General features: G+C 36.0%; 1 protein-coding gene across 1 annotated transcript; it reads left to right on the forward strand.

Moving 5' to 3' along the window:
* Positions 1-2,336: 2,336 nt before the first annotated feature.
* On the forward strand, positions 2,337-6,919 carry LOC107297232 (vomeronasal type-2 receptor 26-like). Its single transcript, XM_015826591.2, has 5 exons — positions 2,337-2,498; positions 3,334-4,185; positions 4,937-5,164; positions 5,621-5,747; positions 6,021-6,919. Exons 1-5 carry the CDS (start codon positions 2,337-2,339, stop codon positions 6,917-6,919), a joined length of 2,268 nt encoding a protein of 755 aa, XP_015682077.2.
* Positions 6,920-15,483: the final 8,564 nt, after the last annotated feature.

A 15,483-nucleotide genomic window follows, 5' to 3' on the forward strand; every position in this document is an offset into this window, starting at 1 on the left:
TTCAACTCTGTTATTCTATTCTATCCTATCACCTTTAAATGTGAGATAAACAAAATCACTTTAAACAAAACCTCTCATCCAAGAAGCTTCATTGGTTTTGGCAGGATGGAGAGGGCTAAGGGGGTGGTAGTTTTAACAGGATGGAGGGTTGGAAGGATCAGATTTATTTGCAGTCATCTGGTCTTAGCATTCTCCCTGAGAGCTCTTTGGGCCACCTGTATCAGAGTACAAATGGGGGTGAAAGCTTCTCGGAAATGCTGAAAGGAACCCACTAGAAAGCTAAGTTCAGTGGCGACTTTGTATTCATTAGGAGAATCTAGATAAAGGCCATCTTCCTCCCTCCCTCCCTCCTTCCTTCCTTCCTTCCTTCCTTCCTTCCTTCCTTCCTTCCATCTTTCCTTCCTTCTTTCCTTCTTCTGTGACAGCTGATATTCTACTACACTGTCCACTGTCCTAATTCCTGTAGGAAAATACTGAATACTCATTATCTTACATTAAAAAGTGCTTGAAAGGTGACCTTTTGAGTCCACAAAGATACCATGTGAGAAGAGTAGGAGTCACAGAACATTGCTTCCTCCCTCTTTTTTCCTTCCCTTATATGTAATATAGCGAAGCAGATGAAAGCATACTCTTCTTGACTTTTTACCCTGTTACACATGATACATGACTGGCTTCTTCAAACATTCCAGAATTAAATACATCTCTATGAAATCATACCTTGAATGTACTACTGACTTCTTTACTTGAGAGACATATGATTGAAATAGGGACTGACATAACATTTATACATCTGCATTTTCATCTTAGGGAAAAAATGAAATGGTTGAAGATTTTGAGTCACTCTAAATGAAGCATGCTATTTAAAACATTTGTGATTATTGATCATTGGCTTTTTTCAACCCTTGCAGAGTTTTTTTGGGAACAAATCTTTCTAAGATATCCTCAAAATAAAGTAAATTAGTTATTCTGAATGGTGTAGGTGGTTGCAGATTTTGCCAGAAAAAGAGCTGACATCTGAAGAAATAGAATTGGACAAATAGTGCAACCTAATATTACGTACAAAGAAAAATATTATTTACAAATCCAGGCTGCATGTATGTACAGAATAATATAAAAATATAAAATACAAAATCAAGTCTTAACCTAACAATTGTCCAATTCTATTTCTCCAGGTGTTTTCAAAACAGGTTTAGTCTCTGTCACGTATTATGTTATCTAAAAGAAAGATATTGATCAGCTACATCAAGAAAATTGCCAGGTTGCCTATAGTTCAGTGGTAATTATGTCCCTTATGAATTACTGAAATCACTCCAATAGGGAGGAAGAAACAATCCATATAAAAAGTTCAAGAGCCACAGGGTGGCAGGAATTGGTAATGCTGATTGTGTGAGCTTCACTTCCACAAATTTGCTTCCTTCTGTCTTCTCTGCCAGAACTTCACTTTGAAAGATAGACCCAGACATTTTCTTCATTTGCAGAAAGTCATGAAGTTACTCCTTCTGGTATTCCTGTTGAACAAAATAGTTACTCTGAGCTGCCCTGCCAGTCATCCTTTCCTTGTTCCACATGACTGGTACCAGCCTGGTGACCTCATCATTGGTGGGATGGTGTCTCAAATTGTTTACTTCTTTTTTGAAATTAAATTTAAGGAGCATCCGTCTTTAAAAGGTTATGGTTTACCACTGTAAGGGTTCTTTTTTCTTCCCAAGTAGTTTCTAATCTTAATCAGATCCTCCAAAACGTATATACGTAGAAGCTGTTTGAACATAAATGCCATTTTTTGTATGTTATCTAAGTCATTTTATCTTGGAAATCTATTTGGATGTTAGAGAAGAAATAATTTCCTTTATATTATGTTAAAGTCTTTCTTGTAAAATGTATGAAACTATGTTGCAAGAAGTCTTTTGAAGAACATTTAGTGAGATTAAAGTATTTTTTAAAAGGTCTATGTTATCTATTCATATTCAGTTTTGTGTTAAGTGGATAGAAAATAAAGTGGTAGCTTGAAAAAAAGCTATTGTTTTTATATTGTTATAGTACATTTGTATATTTGAATTCTGTACTAATTATTGAGTGTTTTGGAAAACCTGACATCTATCTACCTGAGTAAGAGACAAAAATTCTTCTTCTTCATATAGAAATGTTGCCACCTTACAAGAATTATATATATATATATTTCTAATGGGGGTATTTAACCTATTTGCAGTGTAATAACCAAATTCTATCAGCACATCCTTGCCTTGGCTTTTGCTGTGAAGGAGATCAATGAGGACCCCCAAATCTTACCTAACATCACTCTTGGGTTCCACATCTATGATAGTTACCACAATCCAAGGATGACCTACCGCACCACTCTGGACCTGCTTTTCAAATCCCAGGAATTTGTCCCTAACTACAAATGTGATAGCCGGAAGCATCTCATGGCCATCATAGGAGGATTAGGTTCGGATACATCATCTTATATGGCAGATAGTGTAAATGTCTACAAAATTCCACAGGTAGTTTGGGCAGGGGATGTGAGAGAAACTTTGCCTTTTTTTCTAATGAAAGTTATATATTAGATGTTTGCCATGCCTTTCTGCCAGACTTTATTGTCTTTATTAGGATCTGATAATAATAGTTTACTAGAAAACTAAATGTTTTTTTCCAGAATTTTTGGATGATTGCTGCTTTATGGTCCTTTTGGGGATCTGTATATATAAAAAGCAATAAAGGAGAACACACTTAACTTTTTCCATTTCTGTAGAATCTCATGGATAGTCTTTCACATTTAAGTATTTTATTGAATAAGTCTACTTCTAAGGAACATAGAACATGGAATAATAGAGTTGGAATGGACCTTGAAGGTCTTCTAGTCCCACCCCCTGTTCGCACAGGAGACCCTATACCATTGCAGATAAATGATGTCCAGTGTCTTTTTGAAAGCCTTCAGTGATGAAGCACCCACATATTTTGAAGGCAAGCTCTTCCATTGGTCGATTGCTCTCACCATTAGGGATTTTCTTCTTAGTTCTAGGTTGCTCCTCTCCTTGGTTGCTTCTAGGTTGCTTTTCTCCAGATTTAGCCATATTCCAGGTGTTCATGAGCATGAAAATTCTGGAACCCTACATCAGGATGTTAATTTTGCTTCATAATCCAGTCCACAGATGAGGAAATATTTCATGCTGAGACCATATTGCTTATATTGTTCATCTTCCATAATCTATGTCTAATCGGAGAAATGTTCAGTGTAGGGACACCTTCATTCAATTTCCATTCAGCAAGCAATCATTTTTTTTCCATATTTCCCCCTTGATTCTCATGAATAATGGCTCTCCCTTTTTTTTAGTTTAGTTGACTTATGGCTCTTTTGCCCAAGAAGAATTCCGGAGTACTAAGTTATCTTCACTTTATTGCATGGTCCCAAATGAGGACCATCAATATACTGGAGTTATACAACTTCTTCTCCAGTTTGGATGGATATGGATTGGAGTCTTCACTCTTGATACGAACAAAGGAGAACATTTCTTTCAGAAACTGCAGTCACTGCTTTCCCAGAATGGCATCTGCATAGCTTTCTCACAAAAAATTCCACAACTAGTAAACTTGGAAAACGTGTCCAAATTACTTCAAAGAAACCCAATGATTTGTAATAAGCTGATAGATCAGAAAGCAAATGCTTTTCTTGTCTATGGAAAATCATTCACAATTTTGTGGCTCAGAATTGTTGTGTTTCTATGTGATCTAGAGGATAAAGACAGCACACAATTGAAAAAGGTTTGGATCCTGATGGACCCCATTGATTTCATACTGACGTCATTTCAAACAGGTTTGGATCTCCAGTTGTTCCATGGGGCCCTTTCTTTTACAGTGCACTCAAGAGAAGTTCAAGGCTTCAAAGAATTTCTTCAAGTCGCCAAATCTTCAAGCCATGAAAATGGATTTTTTCAGGATGTTTGGGAGCAATTGTTTGACTGTTCATTTTCAAATAAAGAATTTTCCTTAACACATGATAAGACTTGTAGTGGAGAAGAGAAATTGGAGAATCTGCCTGCACCTGTATTTGAGTTGCAGATGACTGGCCAAAGTTACAGTATCTACAATGCAGTCTATGCAGTGGCATATTCTTTACATGAGACAATGAGATCAAGATCCCAACAAAAAAAGCTTCAAAGGTTTGAATTTCCAAACTTTCAGCCTTGGCAGGTAATATCTCAAAAGATGCTTTACCCATCTTCTGCTTTAGTGAATAGTCATTCTTATCTACAATTGATTGTGGCTGGTTTTCCCTAGCCTATACTCACATATCAGTAGAAAGCTGGTGGTATAAGAGGTGATTCTAAGTTACAGAATACAAGGGGATGAAAATAATCAATGGCTTTGCAAATTTCAATCTTGTCAATGAGATTTATATATCATCCTTGGTTCTATAAATAACTATTTCATAAAATGGGCCTTTCTTGTAAATTTATCCAGTCCAGTTCCAAGAAAAATTCAACAAAGAAGGATCTGAAGGCAGTGTTTCTTTGCTCTGTGCCCAACAGACTTTTCTTAAATGTGGATATTTCATTTTTCTTATTAGTATTTTGCAATTTAGTCAACAGGGTTTTGAGACTGTGGATTTAAAGACTATGACAATGGTATTTTATCAGTAGAGGTGCACTGTTTTCATGAAGTGATGCTAGTTTTTAGATTTAAAGTATACTACCAGGAAAATTGTTAAGCTTGGTGCTTGAAAGTACTTGTCATCATTGACTAACACAATGAAAGTGATTTCCATACCTCATTTATTGATCATTCATTGTGGGTTGACATTTTCTTCTTCTATATTTCAAGTTAGGAAGACATTTTTTCGTTTCCTGGAAAATGGGAGTAAAATAAACAGAGGTTTTAATCCTTTTATCCCTAATCCATTGTTTTCTTCTGGACTCCCATTTTCTTATCCTTCTTCAAGTAGCTCCACAAGTTTATTCAAGGGATTTCTTTTAATAACTCAGCTGGAGAAAAAGTCTTCTTTAAGGACAAAAGAGAAGGTCAAGGTGGTTTTGACGTTGTCAACATGATCACTTTTCCGAACAGATCTTTTCAGAGAGTTAAAGTTGGAAAGTTAAAGTCCAATGCTCCAGAAGTAAAGGAATTCATCATTGAGAGGAGCACAATCCTTTGGCACCCTGGATTTAACCAGGTAGGTAATCATGATTGTGTAAAAGCCTGCACAAATTGCATCTTGATCCATTATGATCTGTTGCTCTTTATGTGTTGAACCATACTGAAGATAGTCACTTTCCAAATTTGATTTCTGTTGTTGAAAGGAAAAATAATAGCATGTTCCATACAAATGTTCATTTACCAAATTGATAAACTGGTATTATGATTTAAAAACCAAGTTTACAAATTTATATATGGGTTACAATTCTATTTGAAATTACAAGAATTGTTTCATTTCCATAATATTGCCTTCATGCCAATTTATTTACTTGCTCTGCTCCTCTTCAACATTGTTTTAATGCACAGTATAAATCTAGCTAAATAAAATTCAGAAGCCTTTGGGAAGTAAACGATTATTTGCCTCCGTAAAGGAAAAAAAATAGAAACTATTTTAAAGATCTTCCTTTTCAAAACCATCTATATTTCTCACCAGGTTCTTCCACTTTCTCAGTGTAATGACCATTGTTCCCCTGGATTTTGGAAGAAAGGAGATGAAGAAAAGAAATTCTGTTGCTATGACTGTGTTCGATGTCCTGAAGGGAAGATTTCAAATCAAATGGGTAGGTTAGTCATTCTAGCAAGCTTTCANCATGAACACATCATTGGAATATATGCAGATTGTCTATATTGTAGTAAATTTGAAAATGTTAGAAGATTTGAAAATCTTCTTGAAAATTAGAAAGACTGCATTTCAAAGAATAATTGCCCTTCCCATTGTACTTTATTTTATGCCACTCTTAAATGATACAATTGAAGTAAAGCTGTATTTACATAGAAATAAAATTCAAAAATAGGGAATGCATAGATGACAAATTCCTTGACTTTTTTTCCAGATATGGATGACTGTTTTGAATGTTCAGAAGATCATTATCCAAATAAAGAGAAGAAAGAATGCATTGTGAAACCGGTGGTCTTTCTAACTATTGAAGAAACCCTAGGCATTGGTTTAGCTTCAACTGCTCTTTCTCTCTTCTTCCTCACAATGTGGGTACTTAGGACCTTTATTAAACACAGAGATACTGCCATTGTCAAAGCCAACAACCGGTCCCTCACGTACACCCTGCTTGTCTCTCTTCTGCTCTGTTTTCTATCCTCTTTGTTTTTTCTCAGCCATCCTGGCCAAGTGACCTGCCTCCTCCGACAATCAGCTTTTGGAATCACCTTCTCAGTGGCCATTTCTACTGTACTGGCCAAAACTATCACAGTGGTTGTGGCTTTCATGGCCACTAAACCAGGATCTCAGATGAGAAGATGGGTGGGGAAAAGATTGGCCTTTTCTACTGTCTTTTCCTGTTCTCTCTTTCAAGTATGTATTTGTATGCTTTGGTTGTCGATATCACCCCCATTTCCTGAGTTAGACATGCACTCAGAGTCCCAAGAAATGATTTTACAATGCAATGAGGGGTCAGCTTTCTTCTTCTACTGTGTCTTGGGCTACATGGGTATCTTGGCTATTGCCAGCTTTATTGTGGCTTTTCTTGCCCGTAAATTACCTGACAGTTTTAATGAAGCCAAGTTCATCACCTTCAGCATGTTGGCCTTTTGCAGTGTGTGGATCTCCTTCTTTCCAGCCTATCTGAGTACAAAAGGAAAAGCCATGGTAGCTGTGGAGGTCTTCTCCATCTTGTCCTCCAGCGCTGCATTACTGGGATGCATATTTTTTCCAAAATGCTACATTGTAGTTTTCAGGCCTCAGCTAAACCACAGGGAGCAACTCATAAACAGGACTTAGTATTTCATACAATTTTTTTGGTATAAGAAATTGCTGACAAAGAAGATTAGAAAACCTATTTGCTGTACATGAAACATATAGAAGCAATTATTTCTGTGAAAGGAAGATTTTTGGAAAATTATTATGATTATTGAGATTTATTACGGTTACCCATTCAAAAAGAAGTGTTCATGCTGCTTTATTTTCAAACATTTTCAAAGATTGTTTAACCTAACCCCTCTCACCTTTTCAACACATTACCTCAAGAAAACTTTCAGAATCTAGATTTCTTGGGTACTGTTAGGAGATTTCAGATATTGACTTACAGGATATCCAAAGTCTGCAAACTCTTTCATGGTTTTTATACTTTATATTCATAAACCACTGTATAAATATAGTAAAAAGCTGATTAACATTTAATGAACATGTATTTAGTACAGTATCATGGAATAACAGTTTTGGATTGTTTAGGGTTCTTTGAAATGTAAAATTTAAAAAGTTTCTGAATCCTGTACATTTAATTGAACTTGTGGGACACAAGCAGTTATTCTCTATCCATTGTTCTATTTTCACTGTGACCTATTATCAGATTTTAAAAATATTGGAAATTTAGTGAAATGACGTGATGTGAAATGTATTCTTTCTTCTCATCTTTTATTTAAAGCATATACTTACCAATGATGATATAAAATTTAATTTTGTTTGGTATGCATTGTACCTATGTATTTTTTCCATGAAATTGTGGAAAACCAAATTTTGGCTATATGGTGGCGTAGTGTTCTATTTGATGCTTTTAGAAGAGGAACCCTGAAAGCTGGAGTTTAGTCTGAAGCAACAGCTCACCCCCTCCACTTCCATGGGCTCTGGCTCAGTTGCCTTCACTGAAATATAGAGGTCCCATACAGCTGCCATCGCCACACAGGCCCCACTACCACCAAAGGAGGGTGAGACTGGAAGCAGGAAAAGTGAAGGTGGAAGATACGTTGATCAGTTGTGCAGAGTGCCACTCGAGGGAGTGGCTGTGCCCATCAGACTGTGGAGGCAACTTGAGAAAATATCTTTCGGCCATCCTCAGGAGATGGGTTTTGATGTTATCCCATCTCACGGTTGCTGGAAAATAGGAAAAGGTATCTTTGTACTTTAGGTGAACCTGATAATTGTTAATGTTCTCAATTCACACAATATATTGAACTGTAAATTGAGCAAATAGAATTTCCAGCAGCAGGTTAAGATACACATTTACACATTCAGACAGCAAAGCTGTTATTTTTGCAGTTTGTTAGCCCTACACATAGCATAATATGTGTAGGTATTTAATTAACTTCATTAAGTGCATTACATCAACATAGTCACCATTTGCAATCACGTGACATCCCCTCCATCTCGTGTCTATGGTAGCAACAAGAGAACCGGTTGTTAAATTATTTGAATCTCACCATTGCCCTCATACTACACCTGAGCTACAGATATTTGCCATATAATACTTTATTTGTGGAGTCCTTGGTGCTGTCTGAGCTTGGTTGTTTCCTTGCAGATGTTTCATTACCCAATTAGGTAACATCATCAGTACTTAACTGTGCTTTTTTTTCCTGTGCTTAACAGAGAAATTGTGGACACTGCTGGGAAAGAGACTATTATGTCACACCAATGCAAGGCCAGCTCCATACCTGAAATCATTTATACAATATTATGTTATGCTTCTAGACTCAAATAAAAAGATAGATATTGTCATGGATAAATCTTTTCTTTCTCTTTTTTGAAGCTGAATTTGAATTCCTTCAATCTCACCTGACTCTCAAATCATTGTGAGAGGCAAAAGTGAATTATTTTTTTTATAGAAGTGCTTATATTTCTTTGAATGAATAAAGAGAGGCATATAACAAATTGTGAAAAATGAATAGAACCTAGTTAAAATCCATTAATTTCATTCAAGCCCTGATATAACTGGTATTAAAGTATTAAAAGCACAATACCAACACAAACAAGGACAAAAAGATATCTATTGCACCTATTCTTCTTTTTCTGTCTGCACCACCCGGTCTATTGCCATCCACAGCACCTGGTCTACTGCCGTCTGCAGGCCCTGGTCTACTGTCGTTCACACCACCCAATCTACTGTGCTGCAGCATTCCACCACCCCCACCAACAGCTCCACAGCCATGTGGCTACTGTTTGCTGGTCCATCACACTGGTGTTCTGCTTCCTTCAGCAAATAGGGCTGCCTAGATGGTTCACAGTAAGCTCTACTCTTCTCTCCCTGGCTGACTCTCCTCCCTGCTCCACTGTCTCACCAGCACATCTGTTTCTCCTCTCTGCCAGTCATTATGCTGCCCTCAGTCGGCTTTCCTCTCCGCCCCACAGCTGATTCTCCTCTCTGCTCCACAGATCTTTCTTCTCCTTTTCTCTTCTCCAGTCTTTTTTTATTTTTCTGACTTATCTTTCCTTCTCCACCTCTCTTCCTACCATTTTGTTTTAGTTTAAGATAACTTATTTTAATAGCAACTTCTCTTCCCACAATGTAATCATGCTTTCTCTGTGGCTGCCATCTTGAAAAAAAAGAAATAAAGACTTCTTAAACTCATAGTCAATTCTTAGTAAAATGGTCACATCTATGTGGTGGTTTTTCATTAATATCAGAGAAAGAGAAAGAGAGGACTTCCGGTTTGTGTCGTGGCTATACAGCCAAAGGAAAGCGGGGCTCTCCATAGCTGATTTCACCCTGCCAGAGGGTCCTAAATGGGCCTAAAGTTGCCCTGGATAGGTGATGAAGCAGGAGGGGACCTTTGTAGATCATGGAAAGATGGCAGTAGATCTGTTTGATCTGAGGAAAGCCCTTCAAACCAGCAGGGGAGAGACTAGCTGCATTCTTGTAGCTAGCCCAAGCTACTGACAACCGAACAAAGAAAGCACTTACCAGCAGATTTTAAACAGTGTGCTTGGAACTGGGTGAGAATATTGATCCTTTCTCTACTATTTTGATACTTGACTCCATGGAAAAGACAAATTGCCAAAAAACAAGAAAGTCCCCAAATGCAAGAAGGAACGGGATTTTTGCCCCACCCTTCCAGAGAAATGAAAGCGGCAGTCCAATTCTTTTTAGGGGTCAAAAATAGAGAAGAACATAATACTAAAGTGGAAGTAATACAAAGACATAGCTTTGATAAACTTGAGAAAACTGTTAAGATTTTTTTTTTTTGAAAGAATATTGGGGTGAAATTCAAGAAATTTTAAAGTTGAAATAATTGTTTGCTTTAAGTGCTGGAAAATGGATATCTAAGGAGATCTAGTGGTGGCATAGAGGTACAGCACCAAATTTGTTGTGTCTAGAATGGACTTGGCACAAAGCCCAGACACAGATAACTACTTAGCCTCTTTGATGTTTAGTGAAACTCCTAGTTCACAGAGAGCAGCTGGCAATGGAGAAAAACCACCTGCCTGAGCAAGGGGTTGGATTCGATGACCTCCAAGGTCCCTTCCATCTTTGTCCCTCTTGTCCCACAAAACCAGGGTCAACTGCAAAGACATGGATAGGGAAAAAATGGACCCTTTCCATTGTCTTTTCCTGCTCTGTCATTCAAACAGGCATCTGTCTGGTGTGACTGGCAAACTCTCCCCCTTTCATTGATTTAGTTATGAACTTGTTTATTGAAGAAACTATTGGACAATGTAATAAAGAATCTTCAACAAAATTTTATCTTGTCCTAGGCTACACAGGCTTCCTAGCCATTGGAAGATTCATTGTTGCTTTCCATGCTTTAAAATTATTTGACTGTTTCAGTGAAGCCAAGTTTATTGCTTTCAGCATGCTCATGTTTTGCAGTGTTTGGATATTCTTTGTTCCCACCTACATGAGCTCCAAGGGGAAAGACAAGGTGGCTATGAAGGTCTTTTCCATTTTGACTTGCAGTACCAGGTTACTGGCTTGTATTTTTCTACCTAAATCCTAAATCATTGTGCTGAAATCCCATCTGAATGACAAGAAGTAATTAATTAGGAGAAAATAATAAAGTTGTTATGCTTCTATACAGTTATTTGGTAACCCATTCATCTTTGTATTTATTTCCTTCATTTATTCTCCAGCTTTCTACTCAAGGCAGATAACAACATTTTAAAAACTCAAAGTAAATGGTTAAAAAACAAGGATGATGGTTACATATTAAATCAGTGTATAACTCATTTCATATGCATTACAGAAACCTAACTTTGCTTATCCCTGATCTGGAAAATTGGCCCCCAAATCATGTGTCTGTATTAAATTGACTGTTAAAATGAAAATGAAAGGCAGAATGGCAAATGAACCTGATCTTCTAAATTAGTTTAGATAAATCATAACAAATTAATGATCTTCATCTACAAAATAGACAGATCTGATTTGCACATCTGTAGTGGGAACTCTAGGAACAAAGATATTATTATATCTTTTCTTATAGATAATCATTAAGTTACTATTATTGTTTCCCACAGCATTTCTTCTAGGTGAGGCAAATATCCTTCAACTCAAAGTGATATGTGTTCATCACTTTGCTGCCGTATGACATGCAGATTAACCAACCATTATTTGTGTGTGTGTGTGTGTGTGTTTGAATGTAAAATCTGATTTTTAAAATTACTTATGGGACAATTAATTATTTTTTTAAGCCAGTTATAGGGAAAATGTTTAGTAGATAATTAAGTTTTCCTTGAAGAGTCCAAATTACTGTAATGTGTTTATCTGCTTAAAGCTACAGAGATTTTCCAGAAAGCAGTGAAAATTAGAAAACATAGATGAAAGAAGTTATAAACTTATCTTGGTTCCATGAAGAACTTGGGATGGTGAGAAGTGTGAAGAGTTAAACAGTGCTATTGGGTTCATTTTCTCCAGCATCTGATCTTTCCTTGATCAAACCAATTTCAGATTTGAGTTGCGGAAATCTCAGTCATTATTCAAGTACATGTCTGTATTTCCATGGAAGTTAAAGGTTAAATTGATGCTTTTTTCTTAGGAGGTGTGTTGGGAAAATCTAGTATGTTAAGTCAGATCCATTGGTGTGAGTTGATATGTTGGAGACAACTTTTAGAAGATTTTTTGGCTTTTGATGTATTATTCTTTCTGGTGTTCCCAGTGATCAAAATGAATACACTAAACTGTTCAGAGGTTAATCCTTTTCCTATTCTACATGAATGGTACCAACCAGGTGACCTCATCATTGGAGCTATGGTTTCACAGAACCTCTATCCCTTCAGTGAACATTTATTTCAACGACATCCATTTCAGGAGCTATATGGAATTTCAAAGTAAGCGGGTCCTATCCCTGTTTTTATGTAATGATTGCTTCTTTATAGTAAGCTTTTTTCAATATCCACATCGGTTTCTTTGACTTACAGTCTTTAACTTAAAGAAGGCAGCTGAAGTTATAAGGCAGACCAAGCATTTACTGATTTTTTTGAGATTTCAGAATCCATCTCTGTAGTAATGAGAGACTATTTATTCTATTTTGAAAAAAGTCATACAAATATGAATTTGAATGCCGAAAGAACACCTACTGTAGATTAATAGTAGAAGAGAACACATATAGCTCAGATTGAACTGTGTAATCCTTGGTGCTCTGTGATCTGTTATTTTCTTGCAGATATTTTGTTACCTGGTTAGGTAAAATCTTCAGTGTTCTGAAAAGCATTTCAAAGCATTGAATATGTTATCTTCTTGGGTTACAAAATACTTGAAAGAAAACAACCACAGATTCCATAATACCTAGACTATAAATATATATGAAGGTGGGAATTCCTAATACATAAAGGTCAAAAATGTGGACCTTTTATTACATAAAAAAATATAAAATGGAGAAAATGTTCTTTCCAAATAACAAATTTCCAAAGAAGGAAATTTGAGGAACAAAAATGGTAGTAGAATAGAATAACAGAATACAGGGTTCGAAGGGACCTTGGAGGTCTTATAATCCAAATCCCTGCTCAAGAGGAGGCCCTATCCCATTCCAGACAAGTACCTATCCAGTTTCTTCTTAAAGCCTCCAGTGATGGAGCATCCACAGCTTCTGAAGGCAAGCCATTCCACTGGATAATTGTTCTCACTGTTAGGAAATTTCTTCTTAGTTCTAGGTTGCTTCAATCCTTGATTAGGTTCTATCAATTATTTCTTTTCTTCCTTGTGGTGCCTTGAAAAATAGGGTGACCTCCCCTCTTCTTTGTGGCAGCCTCACAAATATTGGAACAATGCTATCATGTATCCCCTAGTTGTTCTTTGGTTAAAAGGAGGGTAAATAAAGTGGAATAAATTTAGTTTCATCTATATGAAACAGGCACACAATATTTCTCATTAATAAAAAAAAATACAAATATGAAATAGTGTATTTTTAATGAATGACTTCCATGATACAGTGTAATACACAACAAAATCCTAAATCATGACATTTTTGTAAATTCCAATCACAGGTACAAATGGGTATTCTTGATGATCAACTAATTCATTCTGTAGAATTGTTTTCTTAAAGATTTTCTTTATTTACAGTATGATTACAAAATTCTACCAACATGTCCTTTCCTTAGTCTTTGCTGTCAAGGAGATCAATGAGAACCTACAAATCCTGCCCAATGTTACCCTTGGATTCCACATCTATGACAGCTATAATAATGCCAGGATGACTTATCGGACCACCCTGGACTTACTTTTCAAATCAGATAGATTTCTGCCCAACTACAAATGTGGACTTCAGAAAAATCTCATGGCCATCATTGGAGGACTTGGATCAGATACTTCATCCCATATGGCAGAAACAGTAGAATTCTACAAAATTCCACAGGTAGGTCCAGGGATAAGGAAATTTCTATTGTTCTGAATTAGTTAAAAAATAAGAACCTTCTTAAGTATATATTCTCACGTATTTATCCCCACAAAAACATGAATGGAAGGAAGTCTGATTCCATACTTAATAAGAGATTGAAAATAATATATTAGCTTGTACTGGTGAAGATGGATTTCATCTGCTGGTATCTGATGATATTCCAATTAGAAAAATAATGAAATTGAACTGCATTCTCATAATTTAAGCAATGTTCTATTGGAATTCTTTTTATAAATAATGATATATAGGCAGTCCAGAAACATGAAATATGAATTAAATAAATAATTCTGACCAGGTTTTAAATTAATTCATGAAGAAGAAGAGACAAAACAAAATATGCTATCCAAATCCCCTCTCTCTCTTTTTGTTGTTGTTTTCTTTTAGCTTCCATATGGATCATTTTCCCCAAAAGGATTTCATGTCACTAGGTTATCTAATTTTTATTTTATGGCACCAAATGAGGGTCCTGTATACATTGGGATCATCCAATTGCTTCAACATTTTGGATGGAAATGGATTGGGCTCTTTGCTGTTGATAATGAGAGTGGAGAACACTTTTTGAAGAAGCTACAGGAGATGCTTTCCAAGCATGGAATCTGTCCAGCCTTCATACAAAGAATACCCCTTCTGCTTCCTTTGGATGACCTACACACATTTAGCTATAAAATTAATATTTTGTATTCATATCTCACAGATATTAAAGTAAATGTATTTATTCTCTATGGAGAATCTTATACAATTCCATGGCTCCTATCACCCATATTTCTAAGAGATCCTGATGACAGATTAAATGCTTCTGTTGGAAAAGTATGGATTACAACCAGTCAAGTTGACTTCATACTAACAGGAAATTTAAAGACTTGGAATCTCCAATTGTTTGATGGGGCCATTTCTTTTCAGATACACTCAGGTGAAGTTCTAGCATTCAAAGAATTTCTGAAGTCCATAAAACCTTCTTGGAGACAAAGAGATGGATTTCTAAAAGATTTTTGGGAGGAAGCATTTGACTGCTTTTTTTCTAATTCAGGAATACCAGCAATGGATATTGAAAAATGCACTGGAGAGGAGAATCTGGAAAGTCTTCCTGGACCTCTCTTTGAAATGCAAATGACAGGTCATAGTTATAGCATCTATAATGGTATCTATCTTGTGGCTCATTCTTTGCAAGCCTTACTATCAAAAGAATCCATTCAGAGTAAAACATTGGTGGATAAAATCCCAGAACCTCAAGATCTACCACCTTTTAAGGTAAAGTTGAAAAAAGTACTAGAAAATGATTTGAAATGAGCTCAGCCTTATTTTCCAGACACAATATATCATTCAAATAGCTATGATTAAATCAATCAATAATTGATACATTCATGAGGAAAGTGTTGTTCTTCTGCCCTGAGTAAATCCTACCACTATATTCCATTTAACATTCTATCCACGAAGAATATGTGAAATAATTTTCTACTGTTCACAGTAATACATTGCTTTTTTTAACCATGAAAATGGAAAGCATTGTGCTCATTACTGAATATAGTGTTTTTTTTCCTATATTAATCTCAATATTCTTTAACCAACTTCTTCTTCTTCTTCTTCTTCTTCTTCTTCTTCTTCTTCTTCTTCTTCTTCTTCTTCTTCTTCTTCTTCTTCTTCTTCTTCTTCTTCTTCTTCTTCTTCTTCTTCTTCTTCTTCTTCTTCTTCTTCTTCTTCTTCTTCTTCTTCTTCTTCTTCTTCTTCTTCTTCTTCTTCTTCTTCTTC

The sequence above is a fragment of the Protobothrops mucrosquamatus genome, unplaced genomic scaffold (assembly GCF_001527695.2).
Source record: "Protobothrops mucrosquamatus isolate PMUCROS unplaced genomic scaffold, P.Mucros_1.0 scaffold3197, whole genome shotgun sequence".
Taxonomy (NCBI): Eukaryota; Metazoa; Chordata; class Lepidosauria; order Squamata; family Viperidae; genus Protobothrops; species Protobothrops mucrosquamatus.